Here is a 15,373-nt window from a genome sequence, read left to right as displayed (position 1 = left end):
TAAGAGTCCCGCCGCCAAATTCACGGCTGCGGCAGCAGCTGATCGCTCGTGTTGCCCTGGACGCGTTTCTTCCCTCCGCGTGCAAGTTTGGCCCGTCTGGGGTCCGCGAATGCCGCCGGCCGCTTTGGCTTGCTAGTTTCGCTTCCGCAGCCCAGCGCTTGCGCCATGGCCGAGAAGTTGCAGCCGCGCACTTTGCGGCTCTCGCCTCCCGGCTTGGGCTTAGCCGAGGGGCGCGGGGAGCGAGGGGCCGCCAGGATGTTGGGGGACATGGATGAAGAAGACGACGCCTTCCAGCTTCCGACGGGAGGGTGAGAATGCGGCGCCTCTCTGCGTGGGGGGAGATGCGGGGTGTGCGGGTGTCTTTGGGTCCGCGTGAGGGGGCGGGGCTGGGTGAGGGGACTAGAGCTGTATGTGGGGCTGGGACTGTATGTGGGTCTGGGGCAGCATGTGGAGCTGGGGCTGCATGTGGGGCTTGGGGCTGCATGTGAGGCTGGGGCTGTATGTGGGGCTGGGACTGCATGTGGGGCTGGGGCTGCATGTGGGGCTGGGGCTGCATGTGGGGCTGGGGTGGGTTTGGGGCTGCGACTGTATGTGGGTCTGGGGCAGCATGTGGGTCTGGGGCTGCATGTGGAGCTGGGGCAGCATGTGGAGCTGGGGCAGCATGTGGGGCTTGGGGCAGCATGTGGGGCTTGGGGCTGTATGTGGGGCTGGGGTGGGTTTGGGGCTGCGACTGTATGTGGTTCTGGGGCTGTATGTGGGTCTGGGGTGGGGGGTGCAGGCTTGCGAAGGGTGATTCCGAGCACATGCAGAGGGCTTTGTCTGCAAATACGCGCTGTTAGGCGTTGAGAGAGAGGCGAAGTTCAGCTGAGCTAGGCGTCTTTGAGCCAGCACGGTTCCTTTTCTCTCTGTCTCTCTTTTTCTTTCTTTCGCTCTCTCTCTGCCTCACAGCGTTCCTGGTGAGGATGAAATGGGCGGGGTTTCGTCCAGCTAAGGATGAAATGGGAGGCGCTGGGTTGCATCCGATTAAGCTATGCGTTGGTTATGCCCGCCCATTTCAGTGGACCTACTCTGAGCTGAAACCGAAGTGCCTTGTCTTTTCACTGTTTCTTACATGCTTAGCTTTGGAGCATGCAGTGGCTAAAAAGTTTGTCTCTCATGATGATTGGGTGCAGGAGGCAGGGACCCTGCTGCAGAAATGGTAACCTCCGCAACCCCAGACCCCTACACCACTGGTGATGGGAGTACGCTTGCGCTACAATCCAGAGGGCCTAGGGAACCCCACACCTTTTGTAGAGTGAGGGAATACATTATGTTTTAGTAGTGGTTTGGGACTAGGAAGTTCGGCCCAAGGGTTAATGGGGAAAGGAGGATTATTCTTAAAAAGCAAGACTTATTGGGGAGTAGACTCCACTGAATTCAACTGAACTTCCCCATGAATGTACATAGGGTTGATTTGCATACAAATGCCTGTTGCCTGTGCTGTGGTGAAATATTTTCCCTTTTCCTAATTCTAGCTTTCTGTTTCCACTTCTTCTGTGCTGATGTTACACTGAGAGAGAGTCACAAAGTGAGCTTCATCTCCAAGTGGGGGTCTGCACCCTGATCTCCCAGGTCACAATTTGGCATTCTAACTCCTGCCCTAAAGTGGGTGCCAGTAACAGGACTGAATGGAGGTGTTTTGTGGTCTTAGATTCCTTCTATAAAAGGGACCCTAAGAAAAAATTCTAGTGCCCTTTACACTGTGACATTTTAGGTGTTCAAAATAAGGGCACTGCACTGTTGCTTTTGGCAACACTGGCAGTGAGCAAAGGTCAGAGTAACATATAGTCACCCGAAATCTACAGTGGGAGTTGTAGTTCAGAAATTTATGGAGAACTGCACATGCCTCCCCCAATATTCAAAATATAGTCCGGCCCCCCACAAGGTTTGGGGGAAATTGGACTGCCCCCCTGCTTAAAAATTTGGCTGACCCCTGATCTATGTCTTCCCAGAATGTCACTCTCCCCAGTAGGAGAAGCCAAGCTCACAATCTCTGTTCCGCTCGCTTCTTTTGGGAGCCCCTTAAACATGCATGTTGCCACTTGTGGTTTTTCTCTAGCTGGAATCCTGTAAGAACTGCTTAGGGATGATACGGGATAGATTTTCATATCTCTCACAAGGTCATGCAGCCATTCCAGAGGATTGCTGTTGTGCAAACACAGAATTGCCTTTGGAAACCTTAGCTGTTTAATTCACCCCCCACTGCCCGTGCCTTACTTTGCTGATGCTTCAGGATGGAAAAGAGAGGGGAGGGGTAATGACACGAGAAAACAGCAGCCAACATTGAATGGGTGGGAGCTGGAGAACCCACTGGGGCACTTGAACCCACGGCGAACAGAGTACCTTTGGCAGGCAGTCCACGGGTTTGTTTCATCTGGACCAGCTGTTTGGGGTGCTGTCAGGCATTTAAAATGGGCACTTCACCCCTTGGATATTTTTGCTTGCTGTTCAGTATAGCATGGAGTTTGGGGCTAAGTCTGGAAATTTAATGTTTGAAGATACTTGGCCTTAGTGTTTGTTCGTTTGTTTTAATCTGCAAGTTTCTAGCTCTCAGAAGTGCAGGGAAATGGGCTAGGATGTGGGGTAACTGGTAAGTTTCTTTTTTTTTATAATAATTTTTATTAATTTTCCAATTTTTAACACAAAACAACAACAACACACAAACATCAACAAATACAAACACATACAGAGATATCATTTCTTAACCTCATTTTCATAAGCCTCCTTTCTCGGACTTCCCCATACCTCACCCTTTTTGCATCCTTATTTTAGAGTTTTTCAACAACCCTTTTTGCCAATTAAGTTTAAGCTCATTGTCATTCTCAATTTTGCCTTAAATCATCAAACAGTTTTAGCTGCAATTCTGCATCTTCCTTCCCCTTGACATTTTATCACTCTTCTATTTTACAACAGTTCTTAAGATATACTTTAAACTTCTTCCAATCTTCCTCCACTGTCTCTTTCTCTTGGTCGCGGATTCTGCCGGTCATTTCTGCCAGTCCCATAAAGTCGATCACTTTCGTCTGCCATTCTTCCAGTGTGGGGAGTTCTTGTGTCTTCCAATACTTTGCTAGAAGGATCCTTGCTGCTGTAGTGGCGTACATAAAAAAAGTCCTATCCTTCCTTGACACCAATTGGCCGACCATGCCCAAGAGAAATGCCTCTGGTTTCTTGTGAAAAGTACATTTAAGTACCTTCTTAATTTCATTATAAATCATTTCCCAGAAGGCTTTAATCTTTGGGCAGGTCCACCAAAGGTGAAAGAAGGTACCTTCAGTTTCATTACATTTCCAACATTTGTTATTGGGCAGATGATAAATCTTCGCAAGCTTAACTGGGGTCATGTACCACCTATAAATCATTTTCATAATATTTTCTCTTAGGGCATTACATGCCGTGAATTTAATACCGGTGGTCCATAACTGTTCACAGTCAGCAAACATAATGTCATGGCCTATGTCCTGTGCCCATTTAATCATAGCTGGCTTAACAGTTTCATCTATTGTATTCCACTTCAGCAACAGGTTATACATTCTTGATAAATTCTTAGTATTGGGTTCTAACAATTCTGTTTCTAGTTTCGATTTCTCCACCTGGAATCCAATTTTCCTGTCTTGTTTAAAAGTCTCCATTATTTGATAATAATGGAGCCAGTCTCGTACTTTAGACTTTATTTTCTCATAGCTCTGTAGTTTAAATTTACCACTTTCTTGTTCTAGAATTTCAAAATATTTTGGCCATTTAGATTCCATGTTGAGTTTCTTCACCTCCTTGGCTTCCATAGGTGATAACCACCTAGGAGTTTTATTTTCCAGCAAATCCTTATATCGAATCCAGACATTGTATAATGCTTTCCTAACAATATGGTTTTTGAATCCCTTATGAATTTTAACTTTGTCGTACCATAAATATGTATGCCAACCAAACCTATTATCAAATCCTTCTAAATCCAGAATGTCTGCATTCTCAAGAAGTAGCCAATCTTTCAGCCAGCAAAAAGCTGCTGATTCATAATACAATCTTAGGTCCGGCAGGGCAAACCCCCCTCTTTCTTTTGCATCAGTAAGTATTTTAAATTTTATTCTGGGCTTTTTGCCCTGCCAGACAAATTTAGATATATCTTTCTGCCACTTCTTGAAGCAATCTAATTTATCCACAATTTGTAATGTCTGAAACAAAAATAACATTCTAGGCAATACATTCATTTTGATCACTGCAATTCGACCTAACAAGGAAAGCTTCAAATTCGACCATATCTCTAGATCTTTCTTAACCTCTGTCCAACATTTATCATAATTATCTTTAAATAAATTCACATTTTTAGATGTCATGTTAATCCCCAAATATTTTACTTTCTTTGCCACCACTAGCCCAGTTTCATTTTGAAACTTCTCTCTTTCAACATTTGTTAAATTCTTTTCCAAAACTTTAGTTTTTTGTTTATTCAGCTTAAATCCTGCCACCTGACCAAAGATTTGGATCAACTCTAAAACTCTTTTTGTACTAGTGTCCGGCTCTTGTAAAGTCAATACTAAGTCATCTGCAAATGCCTTCAATTTGTACTGTCTGGCTCCGACCTGAACTCCTTTTACCAGCTGGTCCCCCCTAATCATATTCAACAGAACCTCCAGGACTGATATAAAAAGTAACGGGGATATTGGGCACCCTTGCCGTGTCCCTTTTTCTATAGAAAGTTCATCAGTAACCATATTGTTTACAATTAACTTTGCCTTTTGTTCAGAATATATTGCACCTATACCATTTTCAAACCTTTGGCCTACCCCCATCCCATGGAGATTCTTTTTCATAAAGTTCCAAGAAATATTGTCAAAGGCTTTCTCCGCATCCACAAAAATCAACACTGCTTTTGTATTAATATTTACAGTTAGCAGCTCCATAATGTCAATTATATTCCTTACATTCTCTGATAAATGTCTTCCTGGGAGAAAGCCTGCCTGGTCTTTGTGAATCTCCTCCACTAAAACCCTCTTCAATCTTTTTGCCAAAATATCAGCAAATATTTTGTAATCCACATTAAGTAATGATATAGGGCGGTAGTTCTTAATCTGATTTTTTTCAGTTTCAGTCTTTGGTATAAGTGTAATAAAAGCTTCTTTCCACGATTCAGGTGCCTTTTTCCCCTCTAATATTTCGTTACAAACCTCCTTAAGCGGCTGTATTAGCCATTCCTTCAATGCTTTATAGTATCTGGAGGTTAGTCCATCTGGCCCTGGAGATTTCCCTAGTTGCATATTTTGAATGGCATCCTCTATTTCTTTATCTGTTATTTTCTCGTTTAAGATCAACATACTTTGTTGTGAAATTTTTTGTAATCCATATTTCTTAAGAAAATCTTCTATATCTCCTTCATTTTCTGGCCCTTGTGCATATAATCTTCTGAAATAACTCTGAAAACAATTGCCGATCTCATTTGGTTTAAAAATGTTCTTTCCATCCACCTCCAAACTTGTGACTGTATTTAATTTCTGTCTCTTCTTCAATTGCCATGCTAGAAGTTTCCCACATTTGTCCGCTGATTCAAATGACTTCTGTCTCATTTGCTTAATTTTCCATTCTATCTCCTGATTCATCAATTCCATATATTGCATCTGATAAAACTTAATTTCTCTCAGAATCTCATGAGACTTTGGTTTAGACCTCAATTTCTTTTCTCCTTCTTTTATTTTTTCCAAAATCTTATCTTTCTTCTCATTTTGTTTCTTTCTCTTTAAAGAATTCTGTTGTATAAGGAAACCTCGCATCACGGCTTTGCTTGCGTCCCAAATCACTCTTTTCTCAACCTCTGTCCTCAGATTAATCTCAAAATAGTCCTTCAAAGCTTTTCGGGCCTTTTTGTAAATCTCAACATCTTTAAATAGGGTGTCATTCATTCTCCATCTGAAGGAACCAGCTGTTGTCAGTTTCATTTCCATCTTCACTGCGTTATGGTCGGAGCATGTTTTTGGGCAGATTTCCACTTTTTTTATCCTTGGAGCCATTCCACTAGTAATCCATATTTGATCTATTCTTGTCCATGTCATCTGTGCCTCTGAAAAGAATGTCCCCTCTCTCTCAAGAGGGTTTCTTGTTCTCCAGATATCAATCAAGTCCATATTTTCAGTCATTTCAAAGAAGGTCTTAGGTAGTCTCCCATCTTTAGAAACCACCTGTCTTTGTGCTTTATCCATGTTGGTAGAGACAACGCCGTTCATATCTCCTAACAAGATCACCTTGTCCATTAGTGTCTCATGCAATTTCTTGTAGAATTCTGCCTTCCCTTCGTTTGGAGCATAAATGCCAACTGTCAAAAAATTTTCTCCTTGGATTTGTATCTCAATTGCCAAAATTCTTCCATGTTCATCTTTAAAGATCAATTTTGGGGCCAATTTCTCCTTTGCATAAATCACCACTCCTCTTTTCTTAACTTTATCTGACGAAATAAATTCCTGTCCTAATCTTTTGTTTATAAGCAATCTTCTGTGTACCCTTGTCACGTGGGTTTCTTGTAGACATATCAAATCCAATTGTTCTCTTTTCAAAATATGAAATACCTCACGCCTTTTCCTGGGAAGGTTCAGTCCATTAGGTAACTGGTAAGTTTCAGCTCCCAGAACAACCCTGAGATGAGATACTTCTGAATGTCTGTAGGGAAAACCACTTGTGTTCAGCCAGGTTTATTCCCTCTCCCCACCTTCCTGACAGTGAATTGTCCCATGTGGGGAAGGGTAAACCACAAGGGCAGGGCTTGTATCTTTTCAATAATGGATTCCTTTACAATTTTATTTTTATTTACAGTGGTACCTTGGTTCTCAAACTTAATCAGTTCCGGACGTCTGTTCCAAAAGCAAAGTGTTCCAAAACCAAGGTGTGCTTTCCCATAACTAGACTATTAAAAACTGGCAGTGATTTACCCATTGCCATTGGAGGGATGAGGGTGCGTGATGGGGGAGTTCCAGTGGGGGATGGGGGATGGAAAGGAAGGCGACTATTCTGGACAACAGCCACACGAGAAATATGTAAAATAACTAAGGAAGTATTAGACATCACCCCAGAATTGGCCCTACTAAACATCTTCCAAGACAACAATGCCCATTTACACCACAAAGAACTCATAACCCACCTATTTTCAGAAGCCAGAAACACCATAACCAGACACTGGAGAGACCTGTCAGGAGTAAGCATGGACCAATGGTACCAAATAGTATGGGAAACAGCCCTACTGGAAAAATTAACCAATAAACTGAAACTGACACGGGGACAAACAGAAGACACCTTTACCCCGGTATGGCTCCCCTTTATCACGTACACAGCCCCACAAGACAATGACAATAATCCACCAACAGCATATAAATCAATATGGCTAACCTGATCTAAAACACCCACCCACCCCACTCACACATAAAAACAAAGATCACCACAGCCAATCACAAACAACCACACCCTAAGCCAACCCCAACCTCTCTCACCACCAAAGGAACACAAGTGAACAGCACAAGCAACGCTGACACCAAACCCTACATACATTAAGCATAATAGAAACATCGCCACCTGACCACACCCCTACCCATCTTCCCCCCCTCCACCCTTTTTTTTCCCTCCCCCTAATGTCTCAACAAATGAAATGGATTTGTAAAAATGTTACATGGAAAAAATACAAGAGACATTACACATACTTCTGTAAAACAAGAAAATATTTAATTAAAAAAAAATAAAAAAAATAAGGGAAGCCCAGGTCAGGCAACAAGCGAGAGAGCATTGGAAGTGTGGCACTCAAAACGAAAATGCCCCCCCCCCCAACGAAGTACGTTCAGATTCCAAAAAAAGTTTGAAAACCTGAACACTTATTTCTGGGTTTGAAGCGTTCGGGTTCCAAGTAGTTTGTGAACTAAGATGTTCAAAAACCAAGGTACCACTGTACTAGGTTCTATAAAAGCTTGGGTGCAATAATTGGGCAACGGCCTTTTCAGTATTAGGGACTTTGTAGTTTAGACAAAAAGCAAGTAAGAGATAATATGATAGAAGTTTATCAAATTAGGCATGGCATGGAGAAAGTGGATAGGGAACAGTTTCTCTCCGTCTTGTGAACATCCGATGAAGCTGAATGTTGGAAGACCTTCAGGAAAGGCAAAAGAAAGTACTTTCTCACACCATGCACAGTTAAACTACAGAACTCTCCCGCAGGAGGCAGGAATGGCCACCAACTTGGGTGACTTTAAAAGAGGATTAGAAAAATTCAGGGAGGAGAAGGCTAGCGATGTTTAGTCACCGTGACTGTGCTCACCAAGTTGGTGGCAGCAGGGCTTCTGAACAACTGTTGCTGGAGACCACAGGAGGGGAGAGTCCTCTTGTGCTTGGGTTCTGTTGGCTACTGTAAAAACAGAATGCTGGACTCGCTGGGCCTTTGGCCAGATCCTGCAGGCTTTTCTTTTGTTCTTAAGAGAGGTTATAGAAACTAATAGGAAAAGGAAGGGATTGTCTCCAACTAAGTTCTGCTTAGAGAAGACCCACAATGTGTCTACGTTTTTAGTTGTGTGCATTGATTTCTTACAACAGCTCTCCCAGGCTGGTTACCCCAAGAGAGACTGGGCAAAGCTCCCCTTGGCAAGCATTATGACCCAGTGGGGTGGCCAACATCCTAATCACTGACAGGATTCTAGTTTTTGAATCCATTACCCTCTGGTCTTTGGGGAAGGCTGCAACAAAATCGCCAACCTGCAGTGAAACATGAGCATCTTTGTGCTTGCAGATACATGTATTGTTCCCACCCGCTTGCCTCTCTCTGTGAATGAAGTGAATGGTTACTTTTCTCTCTGCCCAGGACCAGGCTGGCCTCTCTCTTTGGACAGGATCAGACAACTACAGAATCTGGAAATGTGCTCTTCCAATACATGTCACCCAAGCAGCCTAAAAAAGGTCAACCAGCTACCGGTAAGTAAACTGTTCACAATGCCAAGGAACATAAGACGAGCCCTTGTGGACCATCTAGTCCAACCTTTGGTTCTGAAGCCCCACAGAATCAACTGGGTTGGTCAACTCCTGAGTAGTGCTGGGGAGAGACCCCCTGACCTGGGGCCCCAGAAAGGTCCTGGTGGTCTGTATTTACCACACTGAGGTAGATGGACCCAGTGGTTTGACGCCATACAAGGCAACTTCCTGTTCTTAAATCATATTGTGAGAAGGGCATTATATGAAGTATGGGGGAGAAGTAAAAAATCAGTAGTGACCAAAACACCATGGTGGCTGTCACCAATGGAATCTATGACAGTTCATAGGAAAAATATGAACAGTGATTGGTTAACATACAAGGATTTAGTAGAGGAAATAAGTAGCAACCCGAAAATAAAGGACCTAAGAGAACTGAAACAGAAATAACCTGGCTGGAATATTATCAACTAAAAGCCGCCAAACTATTTTTGAATTGGCAAAGGAGGAGGATATCAAAGAAATTACAGTAAAATGGGAGAGGGACCTGGGACATATGATCAAACCCAGTATTTGGATTGAATAATGGACTAAAAAATCATGGCTTGCTTCCTTATAAGGGAAAATCTTATGAAAATGTACTATAGATGGTTCTTGACCCCCGTAAAACTAGCAAAAATAAATAAATCATATAATAACAAGTGCAGGAGGTGTAAAGAACAGTTAGGAATATACTACCATATGTGATGGTCCTGTCTAGAGATATAAAGCTTTTGGAATATGATTTATGAAGAGATAAAGAGATTGATAAAAACTACATTTAGCAATAATCCGGAAGAATTTTTACTAGGAATGGTTTCAGATAATATTCCCAAAAACAAAACCAGGTTATTTATGTATGCAATGTCAGCAGCAAGGGTTATAGTGGCAAAACACTGGAAAGATAAAAATACACCCACTAAAGATGAATGGGGAGTCAAATTGTGTGAGTACTTGTAGCTCGTGAAGCTGACAGATGCAATAAGAGATAAACCTAAAAAGATGGCGAAAGAAGAATGGGAATGTTTAAATAATTATCTAGGGGATAAGGGAACATCAATAAAGACCTGGTTATGTTTAGAATGATACCACATAGGGAAATGTTCCCTGATACCAAGATGAGGGATTCTATGGAATGCAGATAGAGAGAATTGATAAGAATAATGATCTGTTGTGATCTTGATGGAAGCGTACAATGGATGAGCCTTCTTGTGTTTTGGCTCATTCCCCCCCACTTTTTTCTTTTTCCCCCTCCTCCTCCTTTCCTCTTTTTTCTTCTTCCCCATAATGGCTTATGTTCTATGCCATGTATGTTGATATTTTCTGTAGTTTTTTAGCTTTTTCCATTATTGTTATTAATAATTTTTCTTTTGTAATTTTTGTTGTTTATATTTATCTGTATTTGTTTAAAGCAAGATAAAAGTATTAAAAGAAGAAAAAGTCAACTTCCTGTTTTCCATTAATCTGAGCAACTGGCTCAGACAAGGGAGCTAACTTGGCCTGATGTTTGCAAGCAATGTTCTGTTTGCAACAGAGCACTTACCCTTCTCATGTGCTGCTCCAGCTGCAGGTCTGTCTACCCAGAAGCATCCTCCTGCAGCTGCTCCTGTAGCCGCTGCTGCTCCTGCGCCCACTGCAGCAGTGGAGTCAGTCTTCTTCACTACAGTTGTTCATGCATATTTGTTGTGAGTACTACAGTAGAGGGGATGAGCTGCAGTGTGTTCTTGCTACACAAGTCCTGTGCTCACATCTTTTGCAATCATCTCTCCATCTTGCCTGGCTTCTTCGGAAAGAGGTGGAACTGAACAACAGTGGGGGGTGGTCGATTAGGGCGAATGGGGCACTGCCAACTCAACCTCAGCCTGCCCCCAACTGCCTGTTGTTGTTGTTTTACTTCCAGCCAATCAGGCTGTGGATATCATTGACTCTGGCTCAATGTGCTGTTGATTTCCTTGCCTTATGCCACACCAGTGAAAGCAGGTCCAGTAGGAAGGTGCCCCCTCATTCTGCCCTCAGCTGGCTCCCACCTGACTGCCTTCTTACCTCGAACTGATCCAGAGGGCAGGACTGCCTGTCAGCTTCCTCTTCCCCCTCAGTCTCCATGCTGCCATGGTAGAACACAGCAGGGAGGAGGATGGGGACAGCCCTAGACTTAGCTGGCCCTTCTTGTCGTTGGCTCTGGTGCCACCTAGAGTTGGGCTCCCTGCATTCACCCCAATGAGGCACCAGCCAACACTGAACTGACATGAGGATAGAGACCTCCTGGGATGGGGAGCTTGTGGGCTGATAAAATGTTGCTGGGCTGCTACCGCCCACCCCCCACATCACCCCTCACCGTTGGCCAGATGGCCTAGGCTGATGGGAGTCAAACAACCCCGGGAAGTCTTTGTAAAGAGCTGCTTAATATAACCCATGGGGAAAGGGGAGGTATGAGGAGGTCGGGAAAGTAAGTTATAAGAAAAAAAGAGATTGAAATTATACTTGTTTTTGTTTGTGTTGTATTCTTGTTTTGTTTATGTGAAAAACTTAAAATTTTAATAAATATTACTTTTTTAACAAAAGGAATATAACCCATGGGGTTGGCATGGTGGCAACAATTGTGGGAAGCTAAGAGGTGTTCTCTTCTCATTCCAGTACCAATGGGAAATATGTGAAACATGGCAAGTATGGAGCAGCTGTAGTGGGCAGCAATGCAACCAAGGAGGTAAGAGGAGGAGGTGTGGTGTCTTGAAGTAGCCTGGCTTTCTGCCAACCTGCTGTCCTCCAGATGTTTGGGACTACAGCTGCTGTCGGTCCTAAACATCTGGAGGATACCGGGTTGATGTAGGTTGGGCTAAGAAAATGCTTCCCTTTCTCTGAATCCTGGTTTCCTGATGGTGTCTTACTCTGGAAAAAGCAAAGGTGCTGTTTTGGCTCCTGTCTCTTTCTGCCTAATCAGCTCACAAGGCTTATAGCTCCCATTTTTCTTATTCTGACCTCACTTCTCTACAAAAAGTATTCGCAGCAGGGAAGGGGCTGTCACTCAGTAACACAGCATCCACTTTGCAGACAGAAGCTCCCAAATCCAATCGCTAGCTCCTCTGGGTAGGGCTGGGGACACTGCTGCCGGTCAGAGTAGGCAGTCCTGAGCTAGAGAGACCAGTGGTTTGATTCAGTCCAAGGCCCTGTGCTCTTATTTAACTAGAACCATGTGGACTAGCATCTTGACAAAAGAAGGGCCTAGGGGGTATTGTGTGCAGAGTGGGTAGAGGGAGGTGAGACTGTAACTTTGTCATGGCTTAAAAAAATCAATAAACGTTCCCCACCACACTCAAAAAAGGAAGGGTGTTTCAGCAGTTTATGTTGGAAAAGGGATTCAGTTTTTCCAGCCTCTGTCCGTTTCAGCTCAGTCAGTAGCTCTTCAGTGGTTTGTTCTGCCCCACTTTGCTATGAAAGGATTCACAGGTGTTTTACAATAAACAGATAAAATATGTCAGGAAACATATGCATTTATTCCAGGAAGACTCTGGTATGATTGCCTTGTCCTACTGTGCCGTTGCAGGTGAGGGTGGTGGGGACAGGATAAAACACTGGGCTGTCATTCCCGTTTAGCTGATTGGGCAGAAAAGGACAGATCTCACCCCTTGGTTTCTCCAGGTGTAGGGAGCCTTTGGTCCTCCAGATGTCGCTGAACGACAGCTCCCATCACCCCTCTCCACTGGCCATGCTGGCAAGAGCCAGTGAGTGTTGAAGCTCAGCACCAAAGGCTCCCCACGCCTGCTCCATTGTAACGAAGGCACTCCACATGTAACTAAGGCAGGCACCTGCAACCAAAGCAATTCCTACGATGAACAACTCTGATGTATTTATATCTTAATATGTCATTTGGCTGTTGGGGTGCTGTGGAAATGCTACCTGGTATAAGAAGAGCTCCAGGTGCTTTTGAAAACAGCCAGCCCTGTAGTTTTTGATTCCTCATTTTTGCTCTTGTTTTCTTCTGTCCTTCCGTCTCTTGTGGAATCCAGTACAAAGTGCTTCTTTATATCAGCCAGCTGCAGCAGATTGCGACCGCCAGCATCCATGCTTGCTTTGTATTCACGGTAAGCTTTGGTGTTAAGACCTGCAAGGACCATGCCATGGGCTGAAGCTAAGCAGAATTCTTTGGTGGTTTGAAATGCACATTGCATATGAGGTCTCAGCTGTGGTCAATAAATTTCAGTGGGTCTGCTTTCAGTAGGGCTAATGCTTGTTGCAACCCATTAGATTTGAGTAGTGTTAGATCCAAGGGGCCCCTCTATGGTTAAAACGCTTATCTAGAGGTAATAAAGTAAAGTAGATGACATTCTGTCCTACTGTAGCTTACATCCCTTGGGGTAGCCCTCCACCCCGAAATCCTATAGCATTTTTCCATTTCTAATCATGACACACTACATATGTTGATGTTTGTGTGTGTGCTCAGAGTAGACGCACTGAAATTAATGCACCAAAGTTCATCATGTCCATCAATTTTCATGGGTCTGTTCTCAGTTGGGCTAACATTGGGACACAACCCAAAGTCTTTAGCAAGACCCATCAGGAAGAAAGTTGCTTTGAGCAGAGGCTGTCTGCTGCTCAGAATTCCACTTTCTCTTTCTGCAGGTGCATCCCAACAACTACTGCACATTTTATGATGATCAGAGGCAGATTTGGTCCATCATGTTTGAATCAGAAAAGGCAGCTGTGGACTTCAGCAAACAGGTGCCAGAGGCGTGCATTGCCTTTTGGGTTGGGGGTTGGCTGTCCTGCAGACACTGAAGTAGTATTCGAGGGAGCTCAGCTCTCTTGCATCAGTCACCAGAAGCTATCTCTGCCAACTACTAAGTAGTATCCAGGGAGGGCAAGGAATGGTGGTGTAGCCAGCTGGGGCCTTTTCAGGCCCCTGGGGTCTTCAGCCAGTGCTGTGCTGGGCCAGATTGCATAGGTGCAGATGACAATGCAGGCTAATAACACAAATGGCTTGGTTCTTCCTCCTTGCAGCTGTGCATTGCCAAGTATAACAGCATCCGTTCTCCTGACTCAGTGCTGTGCCAGGATCTTGTTCTCGGAGACGGCCAAGGTGTGGCAACTAGAGATGTCCTGGAGATCACTTTTACAGGCTGGCTGTTCCAGAACGGTAGTCTTGGGCAGGTGAGACCTGGCAGAGGGGGTGTCTGGGGATGATGGGGGTTGAAGTCTCTAGCAGCACTGCATGGCCACAGCTTTCCCACTCCTGGTTTATAGATTGCATACAGCTCTTTTCTTCCACAACCCCATCCTTTTGCCTTTCAATAACATTGCAAGGAAATGAAACAGGAGAGGGACTTGATGAGACTCACCCAGCTTGCTTCACAGCTCAATGTGCATTTGACCCCAACCCCAATGAGCTCTAGCCATTGCTTTTCCAGGGGCTTGCATTGGTTGCTCTCCAGAGGTGGGGCCTTTCCCAACCTTGCCGCCCTTTCTCAACTGGGGATGCCAGGGAGGGAACCCAGGACCTTCTTCCTGGGAAGCACATGCTGTTAGGCCCTGAGCTTCACCTGTCTCCAAGGTGTAGATCCTATTTCTCAACCTCATTTTACCCAATCTGCAACATGGGAGGCACCGCTGGGTAGGGGATTCAACATGGAAAGCTGCCTTGCACTGCATCAGGCCACCGATCTAGGTTGGCATCGCCCACATTGACTGGCAGTAGCTCTCCAGGCTTCCAAGCAAAAGCCTTTCCCTGACCTTCCTTGGAGATGCCAGGGTTGAACCTGGAACCTTTTGCCTGCAAAACAGGTGCTGTGTCCCTGAGCTGTGCCCCGTCCTTCAATACTCATTGCTGTTGGCTCAGCAGTGGGAGTAGCAGAACGTGAACCTATTACCTTCCGCATTAAAAGTAATTTCACCCCATCAACCTTCCACTTATGGAACAGGTTTTCGCCTCGAATGTAAATAAAGAGAAGTTGCTTCGGCTGAAGCTAGGCTCTGGCAAAGTCATCAAGGTAAGATGGCGCTACCTTCCCACCGCAGTGCAACGATACTTTCTTCCACTTCCACATCTAAGCAGAGTTCAGCAGCTCGGGCTGTGTGGAAGGTTGTATAGCAGTGATGTTTTTTGAGCTCAAACCCTGATCAAATGGCTTCCTCAAGAACCACAGGCAGGTAGCTGTCCCATGGCAGCTACGCCTGCCATGATCCTCCTCTGTGGCCTGGAAGAAAAATGTCCTGGACCTCGAATGTTGCCACTTGCTGTCCTGGATGAGAGACAGAGGGGGGAGTGTGAGTGGGTGTCTAAAGTAGCCTATTGTACAAAGGTAAAAATTACATTCATTGCCCCTCCCACTTTCCCCTCTAGCCCCGCCCACTTTTGGCATGCTCCTCCCCACCAAGAAGG

The 15,373-nt window shown here is 44.6% G+C and overlaps 2 protein-coding genes across 6 annotated transcripts in view; both read left to right on the top strand.

The window, feature by feature from the left end:
• Positions 1-15,373, top strand: part of LOC307208139 (FK506-binding protein 15-like) — a 54,159-nt gene that overhangs the window by 30,477 nt on the left and 8,309 nt on the right. The window lies entirely within an intron of this gene.
• LOC307208148 (FK506-binding protein 15-like) lies at positions 12-13,447 on the top strand. The gene is made up of 5 exons (XM_079962592.1): positions 12-308; positions 8,858-8,967; positions 10,565-10,685; positions 11,635-11,704; positions 13,005-13,447. The coding sequence occupies exons 1-5, from the start codon at positions 166-168 to the stop codon at positions 13,122-13,124; spliced, it is 564 nt and encodes a 187-aa protein (XP_079818718.1). The 5' UTR covers positions 12-165; the 3' UTR covers positions 13,125-13,447.

The sequence above is a fragment of the Podarcis cretensis genome, assembly GCF_951804945.1.
Source record: "Podarcis cretensis genome assembly, chromosome: Z".
In the NCBI taxonomy this organism is placed as follows: Eukaryota; Metazoa; Chordata; class Lepidosauria; order Squamata; family Lacertidae; genus Podarcis; species Podarcis cretensis.
Note: the sequence above shows the minus strand (reverse complement) of the source record. Positions and strands in the feature narration are given on the sequence as shown.

Coding starts and splice junctions, on each gene's coding strand:
- LOC307208148 (XM_079962592.1), top strand. CDS start 166: ATGGCCGAGAAGTTGCAGCCGCGCACTTTGCGGCTCTCGCCTCCCGGC. Junction 8,968..10,564: donor AAAAGGTCAACCAGCTACCG/GTAAGTAAACTG, acceptor GTGCTGCTCCAG/CTGCAGGTCTGTCTACCCAG. Junction 10,686..11,634: donor GTTGTTCATGCATATTTGTT/GTGAGTACTACA, acceptor TTCTCATTCCAG/TACCAATGGGAAATATGTGA.